Source organism: Acipenser ruthenus, chromosome 1, assembly GCF_902713425.1.
Source record: "Acipenser ruthenus chromosome 1, fAciRut3.2 maternal haplotype, whole genome shotgun sequence".
NCBI classification, from domain to species: domain Eukaryota; kingdom Metazoa; phylum Chordata; class Actinopteri; order Acipenseriformes; family Acipenseridae; genus Acipenser; species Acipenser ruthenus.
In genome coordinates, this window is record NC_081189.1 from 104,350,604 (window position 1) to 104,363,988 (window position 13,385).

At 35.4% G+C, this 13,385-nt stretch overlaps 1 protein-coding gene across 2 annotated transcripts in view; it reads right to left on the bottom strand.

Moving 5' to 3' along the window:
* Positions 1–203: 203 nt before the first annotated feature.
* The window catches only part of LOC117421228 (centromere protein F-like), a 42,371-nt gene continuing 29,189 nt past the window's right edge, over positions 204–13,385 (bottom strand). For both annotated transcript variants that reach the window (XM_034920738.2, XM_034920736.2), the window contains 4 exons: positions 12,559–12,693; positions 7,862–7,945; positions 6,231–6,354; positions 204–5,866 (listed from right to left, as the gene is read on the bottom strand). In XM_034920738.2, the coding sequence (XP_034776629.2) occupies positions 6,241–6,354; positions 7,862–7,945; positions 12,559–12,693 (333 nt within the window). In that variant the 3' untranslated portion in view covers positions 204–5,866; positions 6,231–6,240. The remainder of the gene's footprint in view (positions 5,867–6,230; positions 6,355–7,861; positions 7,946–12,558; positions 12,694–13,385) is intronic.

Genomic DNA, 13,385 nt, shown 5'->3' on the forward strand with positions numbered 1-13,385 from the left:
GTCAGCATTTACCAAATAAGTTGGTAAATGTCCGTAATTATGAAGAAATAAACTGTTTTTCAGACATTTGCCGGTTAAACGTATGATTTACCGAAGCGTATCGGTAAATGCAGGTATATCATCGAACAATGTCTGTATTCCTGCATATAAATGGTCAATTAACAAAATAATCTTTAATGTCAAACAATATATTTATTTCTGCATACACATTTTCTATTAACAAAAAACACTGATGTTGAACAATAATGTATTTCTGCATACAAATGTTCCATTAACAAAAAAAACATGAATGTCAAACAATATATTTATTTCTGCATACACATTTTCCATTAACAAAATAATCACTAATGAGCTTACAGTAATGCACAATTTAGCAACTCAGCATGGTAGTGAACAATATTGTGATACACTTATGAAGAACAATAAACATTCTGGTAAATCTGCATATAAAACAATTCACATGGTGTTGAAGGATATTGTACTCCAAATACGTAGTAGTTTAATGAAAAATAACATTCTGTTAAATACAAATTGAACCATTTAGGACCTTCATTTTTTCAACAGAAAATCACACTTTCTGTTATATGACACAAAATGCAACAAATACAGGCACTAAATAGATCTATGTACTTACTTACAGCAGTATGTAGACTCTTGCTAGACATTTGGTCATTAGCCAAAGCCACTTGGCCATTCTTGAGATTTACCAGTAAATGTCTGAAATAAAGCATTATGTGTATTTCAGGCAATTATCGTTTTTCTTGGTAAATGTCTACTTTTACCAGTTTTTGACAATACAGTAATCAGTCGCATCCGCCCATCATATATCCGCCCCAACTGTTTATACACCATGAGCAAGCTCTTCAGCAACGTTAATTTATTATTGAACAGAGAAAATTAGTTTGGAGATTGTAAATCCTACCAAAGTTTTCGTACCCTGTGTTTGTGTTGAAGAGCAGCCAGAATCATTCCTGGTTTAAAAGAAATGTCATATGCAGACAGGCTAAAAGCATTTGATCTGTTCGGTCTTAAACAAAGAAGACTACACGGCGATCTGATTCAAGCATTCAAAATTTGAAAAGATATTTTCACAAATGCAAATTAAATAAAGGGGCATTCAAAACAGAAAATAGGAGACACTTTTTAACACAGAGAATTGTGGAAGTCTGGAACCAACTCCCCAGTAATGTTGTTGAAGCAGAAACTCTGGGATCCTTCATGTGGAATATTGATAGTTAGTCCCCTGGGTTTTAGTTACGTTTTATTCCAGTTGAGTTATTGTAACATGATCCCTGGTACAGCTCCAATAGCTGAAGGGGTCATGGGTCATGGGGAGCCACGTCCTGCCCAGATTCTAGTTCCGGTCCAGGCTAGCATGAGCACCTTCTTGTACAGAAAAATAAAAGAACACTTAATTGGAGTAAGTGTACGTGTGCCGTTTCTCTGAGTCAATAATTAGAAAGTTACTGAGTTTATTACACTTCAAGAAGCTGCTTGATGAGATTCTGGGATCAATAAGCTACTAACAACCAAATGAGCAAGATGGGCTGAATGGCCTCCTCTCATTTGTAACCTTTCTTATGTTCTTCTTATGTGCTCCATGCGCTGCCATTGCTGGTAGTGTCACGTGAGCTGTTCAGTGTTTTGATATGAAAATAAATCCTGTTGTTTGCGGGGCGTATCAACTTCAACCTCAGTCTTGATCTCCTGCCTGTCACTCAGCAGCTAATGCACGCACACTCACATGGCAGACGGCTACTCTGTCAGAAGCTAATACCCTGTATCTTTCTAAACAAGGAATTTAGGGGAGCTCCCTAATAAAAGCTGAATCTCAAAACAATAATGATATGAACACAGTAATTGTTACAGCTGTGTATAATGGTATTTAAAACAGGATTCATTCATCCAACTTTTTACATATCCGCCCTTACTCTGGTCCCACCGCAGTCAGATATGCAACGGATTACTCTATTCTGACTTTTACCTTAACACATACACGTTTTTCTGCTCCTCGATTTATGACGCTTCGACTTACGACGCACGGCACTTAAGAGTCTTTTATTAGCTGTCTTACAAAGGTACCACCAAATGTTCCTGTCAGGCCACTGCACTCTGAATGGTTATCATATTATCGTTAATAAAAACAATAAATAAACTTCTACCAACGCCGAAACCCTAAACCCAAGGTCAGTATCCTATACTGCAGCCATCTAAAGTAGTTCATGTTTGGCAGTGAATAAGCGTTTTTGTTACTTAAAAAAAAAAAAGTGACCGGAAGTGCTGACTTCCTCAGTTGTAATATACTGGTGTTTGAAAATATTCCTTGCATTTGGTACAGAAAGGAAACTCTCAATTGGATTAATCAGTAGGATTACATTTTTTTAAAATCAGGAAACATTTACCTTTAGGGTTAGCACATTACTGGGTGAAAGAGGTGATATAATACAGAAATGAATTCGATCAATATGATTCCAAACACGTTTCCATATGACATCTTTGCACTTGAAAAATGCCAATAAATACAATCAAACACATGCCTGCAATGGAATGCTCTATATAATATTGATATAAAAAAAATCAGTTTGTGTCTGGATCGTAACTTTCCATTCTCCTAGTCCTGCAGAAACTCTTTCCCGGTCGGGTAACTGATTCCTAATCCCGGCGTTTTGTCCTCCCTGTCACCGGGAGAGTTGATTAGAGACCCAGAGACCTCGCTCACATCAGGGATGGGGTAAAAGCCGGAACGAGACGGAACGGCCCGGAACGGTACTTTAATTAATGCAATTGCTTTAAAAACAGCATAAAAAGTTAGACACACGTGAGGAGAATATTTTAACAATCAGAACCGATTCATAACGCGCTGTCATTAACCCGTTCCGGGCCAGAACCCTCTTTTTATCACCCAAAAGCTCCCGGAACACTGGGTTCTGAAGGTGCAAAGACGACGAGAATTATACACATAATACAATTAAGTGGGAACAACATAACACTATTGAAAAAACCCACCGAACCGACCTTTAACTGCCCATTCCGTGCAATAAACAGCTTTATAGACAAAACCGGCCGGAACACGGCATTCCAAAGCTGCACAGAGTATGAAAATAATGCACACAATACAACTAAGTGAGGACATCATAACACTATTGAAAAAAAAAAACAACCAAACCGACCTTTCATTTCCCGTTCCGTGCAATAAACAGCTGTATAGACAAAACCGGCTGGAACACTGGGTTCCGAAGCGGCACAGAGTATGAAAATGATACATACAATACAACTAGTGGGAACAACGTAACACTTTTATAATTACTTATAAAAAAATATATATACTATATTTCATATAAAAAGTCGATTGATTTGATGGACAACACCTGTGCCTTCTGCCAGTTCTGTTATCAATTCAACGCTTGTTTTATTTCTATTCCTTAAGGATATTATCTTCAAGTATTGCTCATCCCTGTTAGACAGCTTTTTGGGTCTTCAGGTCCTGGGTTTGTCAATTACAGATAATGTACTTGTTGATTCTGCTTCGGATACCACACCATGAAAATCAAGTGATGCGAGCAATTTCACTCTTATTAAATATACATATTTTTGAATTGAGAAGATTCTTTGAGCACAGTTCTTTCTGTACCCAAATCTATTCATTAAAACTGTGTTTTTATTACTATTATAAATATTGTGTTTTATACAGAGATGGGTCATGTGTATGGTACAGGACAGAAAGAACTAACTTTTTAAAAACAATTATTACGTAAGACATGATAACTTGGTTTAATTTGAATTGGTTTCTTTTTTTTTAGATTTGTATTTTAATAAAATGCATACTTTTACAGTTTTTACAAAATGTATATATAAATCATTTACAACTCAACATACAAAAATACATTTGATTTAAGTACATTGTTCACACATTTGCATTTCATTTAGGCATAGTTAATTATACATCTGTGATACAAAACTTAAAAACAATGAAGGTACAGATTTACTCATTACATTAAAAAAATGTATATACATATTTTCAGCACATTGCAGTACTAAACAGCAATCCAGTGAAGGAAATGGGGTTTACATACAAAAACGACACTGAATTATAACAAATACCTACATATGTAGGGTTAAATATAGGTGATTCTGTATCTAAATTTAAAAAAAAAAACTCTTAATACTAATATTATTTCAAAAACCCAAGGCACAATAGGGGATATTTTTAAAGCCATTTACTTTCTTGATAGTAGAAAATAATATTCATTAAATGTTACAGAATTACCAACATACCGTATAACTCAATAATTAATAACAGTGTTTAAATATAATTTTTGAGTTGTTCGTTTGTAGTTTTGTAACTTTAATAGAAGTTTTCTCCTTTTAGAAAAAAAGGTGCAAAGCTTCAAAAATTGCCCCAGATGTATTTTATTCTTAAGCTCTTGAATAATGGACAGCATGACAGTGTTGTAGTGTAATCCTAAAGTCTGCTCACTCTCTGCCTCCATAAGGCACTAAAGGATTTCCAAAGGATTTAACCGATAATCCATTATGTAAATGAACACTCTGCTTGGTATAACCAAAAACTAGCATTACAGCCAGATTAATGGATTAATGTTAAGGGACGCCATTACTAAGAAAGGCCACTGTGAGAAAACCATGCTAACTGTGTGCCAATGACAAAACAATCTATTATAATTTTTACTGTCAATTCAAGAGGGTAATATTGACATATTAAATTATGTTCAGTTAGTCTCATTTCAATTAGTTTGTAAATTAAGTTTTAAAATGAGCACCATATCAGTTCTCTTTGTCAATAACAGACAGTTGCATCTATCAGTTGTCTTGCATCGTTTCAAATGTTGCATGTTGGAGCACAAACGGTTTTGAATCCACTTAAGGCTTGTTGAGTTGGTGGCATAGTGTATATAATGTCAATCAGTGTTTTTTTTTATGTAAGTGATTCAAGACAAGGTCGAATTTAGAGGTTTTGCACGTGAATCATTTAAAACTAGTTTAGTATTAAACTGGTAACCTGCAGTATTTTTGTTGGTTCCAAAAAATCGTGCCAAGATAATGGAATGCAGTATATTAATTTAGGTTTTCTTTTTCTTTATAATTGTATAGGTTGTTATTTCACAGTTCAATGATTTGCCTATTAGGTACATAAACTTAGGTTATTATATTAACAATTGGGTGATCTGTTTCAATTCTCTACACTTCTCAAAGTATACATACTAGGTCATGATGCTATAGATAAACACAGGCATTCCTGAGTTAATATGAAACTGACAGCAAATGTGAACATCTGGACACAAATCTCACTGTTCTTAAACAATGTGATAGATAAACCCAAGAGCCTTGTGGTGTGCTGAAACCCAATAGGACAGCTCATATTGGTAAATATGTACCTATATTTTAGTTCCAATTCTGAAACTTGTACGAATAATAAAAAGACTGCATTTTTATCTAATAACATACTAAAACCCTGACGATGGTTACAGCAGCAATTTTACTTAATGGTTTAACTAAAAAGTATATGAACAGTGACAATGCATTGAGCAGAAAGTTCATCACAAGCAGTGGTAAAGTTCAGTAAACAGATAACAGTTGGAATAATAATGTAATCTTTGTCAAGGTAAGTTGGCAACACTTGTGTGAACACAGTTTTAGCACGTAGGGGAGGCAAAGCTCCAGCACAAGACCTTTATCGCCATTGAACAGTAGCACCAAGCTTTAGAGTCAAATGAAGGTCAGAAACATTGTATAGACACAAAGCAGCAGTCATGAAGGGGCAGGAGTGGACCTCAGCATGGAGGACTGCATAGACTGGTGTGTTCACAGGTTCTCCACTCATTTTTCAACCCCATTTAATTTTTGGAGGCTGTCCAAAAATAATGCAGAATTAATAATCACAATAAAAAAAATAAAAAATTTTAAAAAATCATTCATAACCATTAGACACTTAACTGTAAAAGATGTCCTATTAATGTGCTCTGCAACTAAAAAAACAATGTTGTGCATGTTAATCATTCACTAAAGCCCTTGGGAATCAATACTAGCACAACTATATGCTTTTAAGGTCTAACTTCAAAGCAGTAACTCTGTTAATGCAAATTGATTAAGTATTTGCAATCCCAAGAGCTGAGTTGAATGATCCAATGAAACTGTTGCACCAAGTAGAGTATAAACCTTGTAGAATATTGATTTGTTTGAAGCAGTGTATACAAACAAATAAAAACACTTACCCCAATTATACTATATCTTTCTGCTGTGTAACTTATGTTCTAGGGCTTTAATCGATGGCACTTCAGAGGAGCTGGCCACACAGTAAATCTCATCAAACCCTGGTGTGGGAGCTGATGGTCTTCGCTGAAAAGATAGTACCATGTTAAATCTTTAAAGCATTGCTGTCACACAAGCAGATGCTCAGCATTTTCATTAATTGCAGGATGAACTCTGAGTAAAAGCAAAAGGTTTGGTTACATTTATTTATGTTCTGATTCAGGTTGCACTTAGCTCCCTGCTTTTTATCGTGCATGCAGCAAAGCCCCAGCTGAATGAAACAGGGCATTAAAACATACATACTTATAGTTTGCAAAATCTCCAGCTTTATTAAGAGATACACACAGGCCTTGTCAACCAATTAAAGTTTATCACTTAATTCACATGCAAGGTTCACTGTTCTGCTATTGTCACATAGTGTATGTGAAACAAAATGGGTTTACAGCATTATTGATGCTGAGAATCTGGCTGTAGGTTAGCTAAGAGTTTTTTATGTTTTGTTTTGTTTTGTTTTTAATAAGCATAAAGCCAAATATATTTATGATGGTTAGACACATCCTGGATACAAATCATACAGAAATAAGTAAAGGAATGACTAAGCTGAGCTCAGATGTGATTGGCTCCTCTGCTTAACAGATGGGAGTTGAATGTGTTAAAACAGTACATGGTAGTGCTAATTGCAATTATTCTTGATGTCATATTTGTTAAGCAAGCCTATTTAGCATATATAGCAGATATCTTTAATCAATGATGTAATTACTTAAAAAAGTGAATTGTTTAAATCATAAAGAACACATAAATGTGGGATCACTCATATCATTTTTAGGAATTAGCTTAATTTACATAATTACTAGTAACTGGATTAATGATTTAGACTTCATCCATTGTATAAATTGAGGTTATGCTATCTAAAATTTGGATGAGACGTAAAACCAAGGTCCTATTGTAAGTGATGCATAGTTCACCCCTTAGTCTCTGTAAGTCGCTTTGGATAAAAGCGTCTGCTAAATGACTAATTAATAACAATAACAACAACAACAACAACAACAACAACAATAATAATAACATATATGCCAAAATCATGTTCCAGGCCATATCCCAAAGCCAACAATGTACTAGAAATCCTTAAACAGAAAAGTGTGTTTTTGTTCTAGGCTTGGGTTTTTCCTTTCCGTACAAGCATAACCTATTAAAACTAAGTAGTTAGTTTTATTTTAATGTATGTTCCAGATCATTCACCCCAATGCACATGGTGTCTCACTCGGTCCCTGATGTCAGAATATTTACACTCCATTATTGCACACTATATCCTGGCCACACATGGTGCAGTATGTGAAGTATGCTTGGAGAGCTGCTATCCATTATCATTATAAGCAAGCCGATTACCAGAATACCATCATATATCCTGCAACTATTTCAGAGACAGATGAGCTGAGCTGGATTCGAGAACACACAGAGATTGTTTTCTGACTAAAAATGAAAAGAACAATTGAACTAACCACTGTCTCAGGAGTGCCGTGGTATCAGATTTATATCCGCTGTTGTGCATTTTAAACAAGGTCGCTGACATGAATAAAGCACCTTGGCTACTTACTGTTTTTTCCTTAAACTTCCTTGGCAGTCCAAAATTAACCTCTTCGAGAAACGCTATAGGGGCCAGACCTCGTCTTCCATTAGCCTTAAAAAAAAAAAAAAAAAAAAATCTGATACAGTATGCCATTTCATGCAAAGGAGAAAAAAAAAATTCTAACAACCTTTACGTACAAAATTGCAACCAACAAGGATTCTGAATGAAAAACAAAGCCTAACCTTCCTATTGTGTCAGAGCTATGTAACATGGTCTGTTACTCCCCTGCTGTGTTTGATTTATTATGCCAGAGAAATGCCTGCGGGATTCACTGGATGACAGCCTTTACAGTTTTAATTTTCCTTGCCAGTATGTATGTGCACTTTAGATCCTCTTGGCTTTAGAATGCATTTTGCATTTTATAGTACACAGTGCTGTATGGCAGGAGGAGGGATCACAAGAAGATATTGTTTTTCTGTCTTGCTTAATGAACAAATCTGCTGAACATATGAAACACAAGAATCATTCCATGATTCTAAACAATTGATTTTCGTTATCTATTCCTGCCATGTGCAATGGTGAGGAGGCTGCTTGTTCTATTACAGAAATACACTGACAGTTAATAAACACAGTGAATAGTGTAATGTTCTTTTTGCAATGACAGTTTGTTTATCCAAACTTTGAATAGCCTACATGGGAACCTGGCTAATGATGTTCTGTAACAATGTTAGTTTAACTTTTCCACATCAGGAGCGTCTCTTGTTTAAAGTCTGGATGAGTAAACTGGGGTATCTGCATTATTCCTGGCAGCATCTTCCATAAAAAGTTATGCTGTGTTTCATTGGCTTAAGAGTTGAATTATTATTATAAAAGCTACTTTTAATAGATGGACAATATTTTGTATCCAAGGTGTTTATCTACATTAATGAAATCAGAAAGCCAGTCTAACTTGCAATGATAAGAATTTGTATAGGTCTAATTCAATTCTGGTGGGTAAACATTTTATATGAGACATTCAGCAACTCCTGGGGCAGCAGTTTCGAGATAAATTGTATTCGAACAATCCTATACTTGCAGTAAGGTATAGATATATATATATGGAAGAATATTTTTTAAAGAAGCTAAAACGATTCAGAGGGTTACACATATTTATCAGTGTCCGTTCTGAGACTATATGCTCGGAGGTCTAGGATTAATCATATTTAATCTGTGTGCACAAGCTGTATTGTCAACACACAGTATCCCAGTATGCATTATAAAAAATAAGACTATATGATATATAATTCCATTTTTATTGCCTTTTATGTTACTCGCTGCAAATTAATAAAAAATGTCAGAGGGTCACCAAGTGGCTCATCCAGTTATAAAGCGCTGCCGCTGGGCGCGCAGGATGAGTCACACAGTTTGGACGGTGCCAGTTCACATCCAGTCTGTGCAAAGAGGCTGAACTTTGCTGGGGACTCCGATGGGGCGTCACATTGGCTCCTGGGGTAGGGGATGGGAAACCGGCATGGACTCTTTCTTCTCATTGCGCAACAGCAAACCCTACTGGCCAGACACCAAGCACATTCAGAGTGGATAAAAAGCAGGGCTGATCTCTGTTCTCCAGGATCAGTAGCCCGCCGGCCTCTGCTCTGGATTACTTAGCGTCAAAGCAATTTGGAGGACACTCACATGCCTGTGCTGTGTGGGGACCCGCTGCGGTGAGGACAAGAAACATAATTGGACATACCAAATTGGGGGAGAAATAAATGAAAAGAATAATTGGTCACTCTACATTTATAAAAAAAATAAGTAAATACAAAAAATGCCAGCAAAAAGTACCATGAAATAATGAACAAAATAACTCCAATCAACTTCTGCTATCTTCAAAGGGATTTAAAGTCAAGTTTAAAAAAAAAACACACACACACACAGAAATCTGAAAGTAGTCTAAATGGGACTACTGTAAATGAGCTACTTTTCCTTGCAAGGAAAGCAATTCTTGCTTTAATATTACATTTTACAAACCTCCTTATAGAGTGCTAATTTTATGTTGATCACAATTTTAAAATGAAGTCAGTGGAATGCCTATCCATAACTTATAAAGACACTCAACGTAAATCGTAAATCAACAGAGAGCACAAAACTGTATCAGAAATAAGAGACCACAAACATTTATGTGACATCAAAGCTTGCATTTCTCTCACAGTTTAAATAAATCATTTACACCGTGGGTCTCAAATGGCTTGAATCAGCTCTGTTCAGATGCAAATTTCAGATCAAGGAAAACCAAACATAACTCAACCTTGCTATTTCCTTTCTGTAATACCAAATATGGTGTATTGCCTGGTAATGTGTACTGTATAAAACTGGTTGTCATGGTTGACTGCACAATTATATTTCTTCAGATTAACCTGTAGGGTACAAGGCTTTTAACACGATGCATTACAATAATGCAGGTAGATCATTAACAATCTGCACATTACCGGCAAAGTTGCATGCCTAACATAATACTGTGCAGTGTGCAATGATTTACTGTCAAAAGTGTCCAAAAGACACTGAGCACAAACAAAGCTACCTTTGTGATGTCAGAATGGGGAAACATCCAAACTGAATGCATACTGTAATTGCTAGTCCTAACACATAATTAAAATACAAAGTCTCAGAGGGAGCCTAACTGTTTTCTGTCTTGATAATGGAACTAAGAGTTAAGCTGCCTTGCCAACTTGTTGCCCTTACAATAAAGCTGGGAAATGTCCAATCACAATACAAAGCCATCCTTGTAAGAAGTAGTAAAACCAAAGTTACTACAGTACATGTTATCGAAAATGTTTTTTGGAAGATTATCTCCTTTTGTCCTAGATCTAAATGAAAACATGTCTCCCTAAGGTTACCAGAATGACAGACAGATCCCCGATACCTCATTGCATTATACAAACACAGCTTCTCTTGTGTAATGCATTAGTCTCTCACCTTCTGGTCTAGATTTTGTACATTGATTAAATATATGAGCTGATGATCTGATTGTACCAGGTTGCAAGAAATAAGGAAATCACAGAAAAAAAAGACAGGAAGACTAGTTCACAGGCTACATTAAAAAGATGAATACAACTAATAAATGGAGTACTACAAATTATTGCAAACATTAAATAAAAAAACACCAAAAAAAAGAAACAACCGTACAATTTCAAAACAATGTACTATTTTCAAGATTGTTTACTTATTGTATCTCTAATACTGTCCTTATTTTTACATTTTGATGTTTGTAATTATTCTGAGTAGTTATTTTTTAAGGTGATTTTAAGGAGTGCAGATGATGTTCCTTAATTCTAGTTGCTAGCCACACTGTAGCTTTTATAATTGTTAGCTACTGTGGATCAAATTTCCTTTTGCATTGTTGGAATTACACAGTAGGCATTCACTAGATATAAAGACAATTGGGCTCATCTGGCTTGTATTACTCAGGTCAAAGCACCTTAATAGAGACTGTATCAATACCTGAGTAATTGCAATACGTAACACATCATAAAACACGTCTGACAGCAAAAAAATTGTAAATTTGAAACTACTTGCTGTTCTTTTTAATTTTCCATGTCAACGTATACTTTCATTCAGCAGTACTCTTTTTCCTATTGGAGAATAGTTCTATTTGTCCAATTAGTTTATTTCTACAGACACACAAGGTGTGCACACAATAGAAGACATTACATTTCTCAAACATTACTTACATGAATTAAGGATCTTCAGTTTAAGCAGAAATGCTTTGTTTATTTGCCTGTTACTCACTTACATGTATCCTTCATGTATAAGATTATAGATGTGTTTTTTTTTTTCTGCTCCTACTGTTATTTGCACAGCTCTCACCAGAAAGAGAGTTAGTCTGGCTTTACCATTCTAGTTCCGTAATTCTGGACTATCACTTTGCAATCAAGTGAAAACATTCTAGAAGTTGCACTGTCCTTTTCTTTCAATGTTTTAAAAACAAATAGAAACACACGAATTATCAAGGTGTTTGAGGCATTATTAAGAGCTTCTATGTTTGTTTACACACTCATTTGCAATTTATTAAGACTTATTTCATTGTGTCACAGGTGCAATTTGTCTGCAACCTGTATCATGTAGTGGTGGTGGGTGGGGGGATGTTACATAATGTAAATATAATGTATTGAGAAACAAAAGTATTAATTATGTTTTAAATGTTATATTTTAATGAAACATATACAAATCAATGTTGGTTTTATAAATGCACTTGAGAGCCCAATATCAGCTTAAATTGCAGTCTGACATTGTAATATAAGTCTTAGAACTTAAAAAAACCTACGTGGTCACTGCATAGGATCATTTGTTCTATCAGTTTTATCACCATTCTATGAATGAGATATAACTAAAGTAATGTGTGCTCATTCACATCAGTAAATATACAGGATTATTATTATTATTATTATTATTATTATTATTATTATTATTATTATTATTATTATTATTATTATTTATTTCTTAGCAGACGCCCTTATCCAGGGCGACTTACAGTTGTAAAGAAAAATACATTTCAAGAATCACAGTACAAGTATTAATACAATTAAGAGCAAGATAAAATACAATGATGCAAGAATCCACACAGTTACTTTTCAGGCACTCACAGAAGGACTATATATATAGTTCAGGAAGATCAAATTCTATCATTAGGATATCTTATCACAGACAGCCATTCTATACACATGTGTTATTTGCAGTGCACCCACCTCTGCATCACAGAAGCCATCCCGTCTGGGTTTTCCAAAAACCCAGACTGTGTCCCCTTCCTTAAAGGCCACCTCTCGACTCGGATGAATGTTGGGGCTGTCTTTCAGGGGACTGTAACTGTAGATGGCAACAAACTGAAAGAAACGTACAGATGAGATTTAGACGTTAGTTAGAAGATACAAATACACTGTGTAAAAATAAATAAACCCAATTGCTCCTTGCAGATTTATTGAATCGCATCCTTCCATTCCTCTACAATAGGTCACATGAATGAAACCAGACATTGAAAGCACATTTAGCTATTGTAAAAGTAGTGATTGGTTATGGTGCTTAACTTGCATAAACACAACTATAAGTACCTGCCATAACACTGTCAAAAGACTGTAGACCTCCATAGACCAATATGATTCCATGTGATGAGTCTGCAAGGTGTTTAAACTGTTCTTGAGGGATGCATGACTATTTCTCAAATATGACTTTTAATTCTTTCAAGGATGGTGGGGTATACTTATTATTCTGTTCTCCAAAACCATCACTTTCTTTCTCATAAAACATACGGTAGCACAGTGTTAGACACAGGAGCATGGGAATTTTGTTTTTTATTTTCACATGTAATGTCGCTATGGTGACCAGGTCTGTAATCAGACAGCCAGAGGTGAAATACCTTCAAATTCCAGTATGAAACAACTTAGCCACCCAGCACAGATCATATCCATTGGAGAGGGAGCCTCTGAACTTCGTATGAACTGAATTACAAGTCTACACCCACCATGTGATGTGCTGACCTACATATCCACAGCCATTTATCTGCTGCATCTCTGTGCAA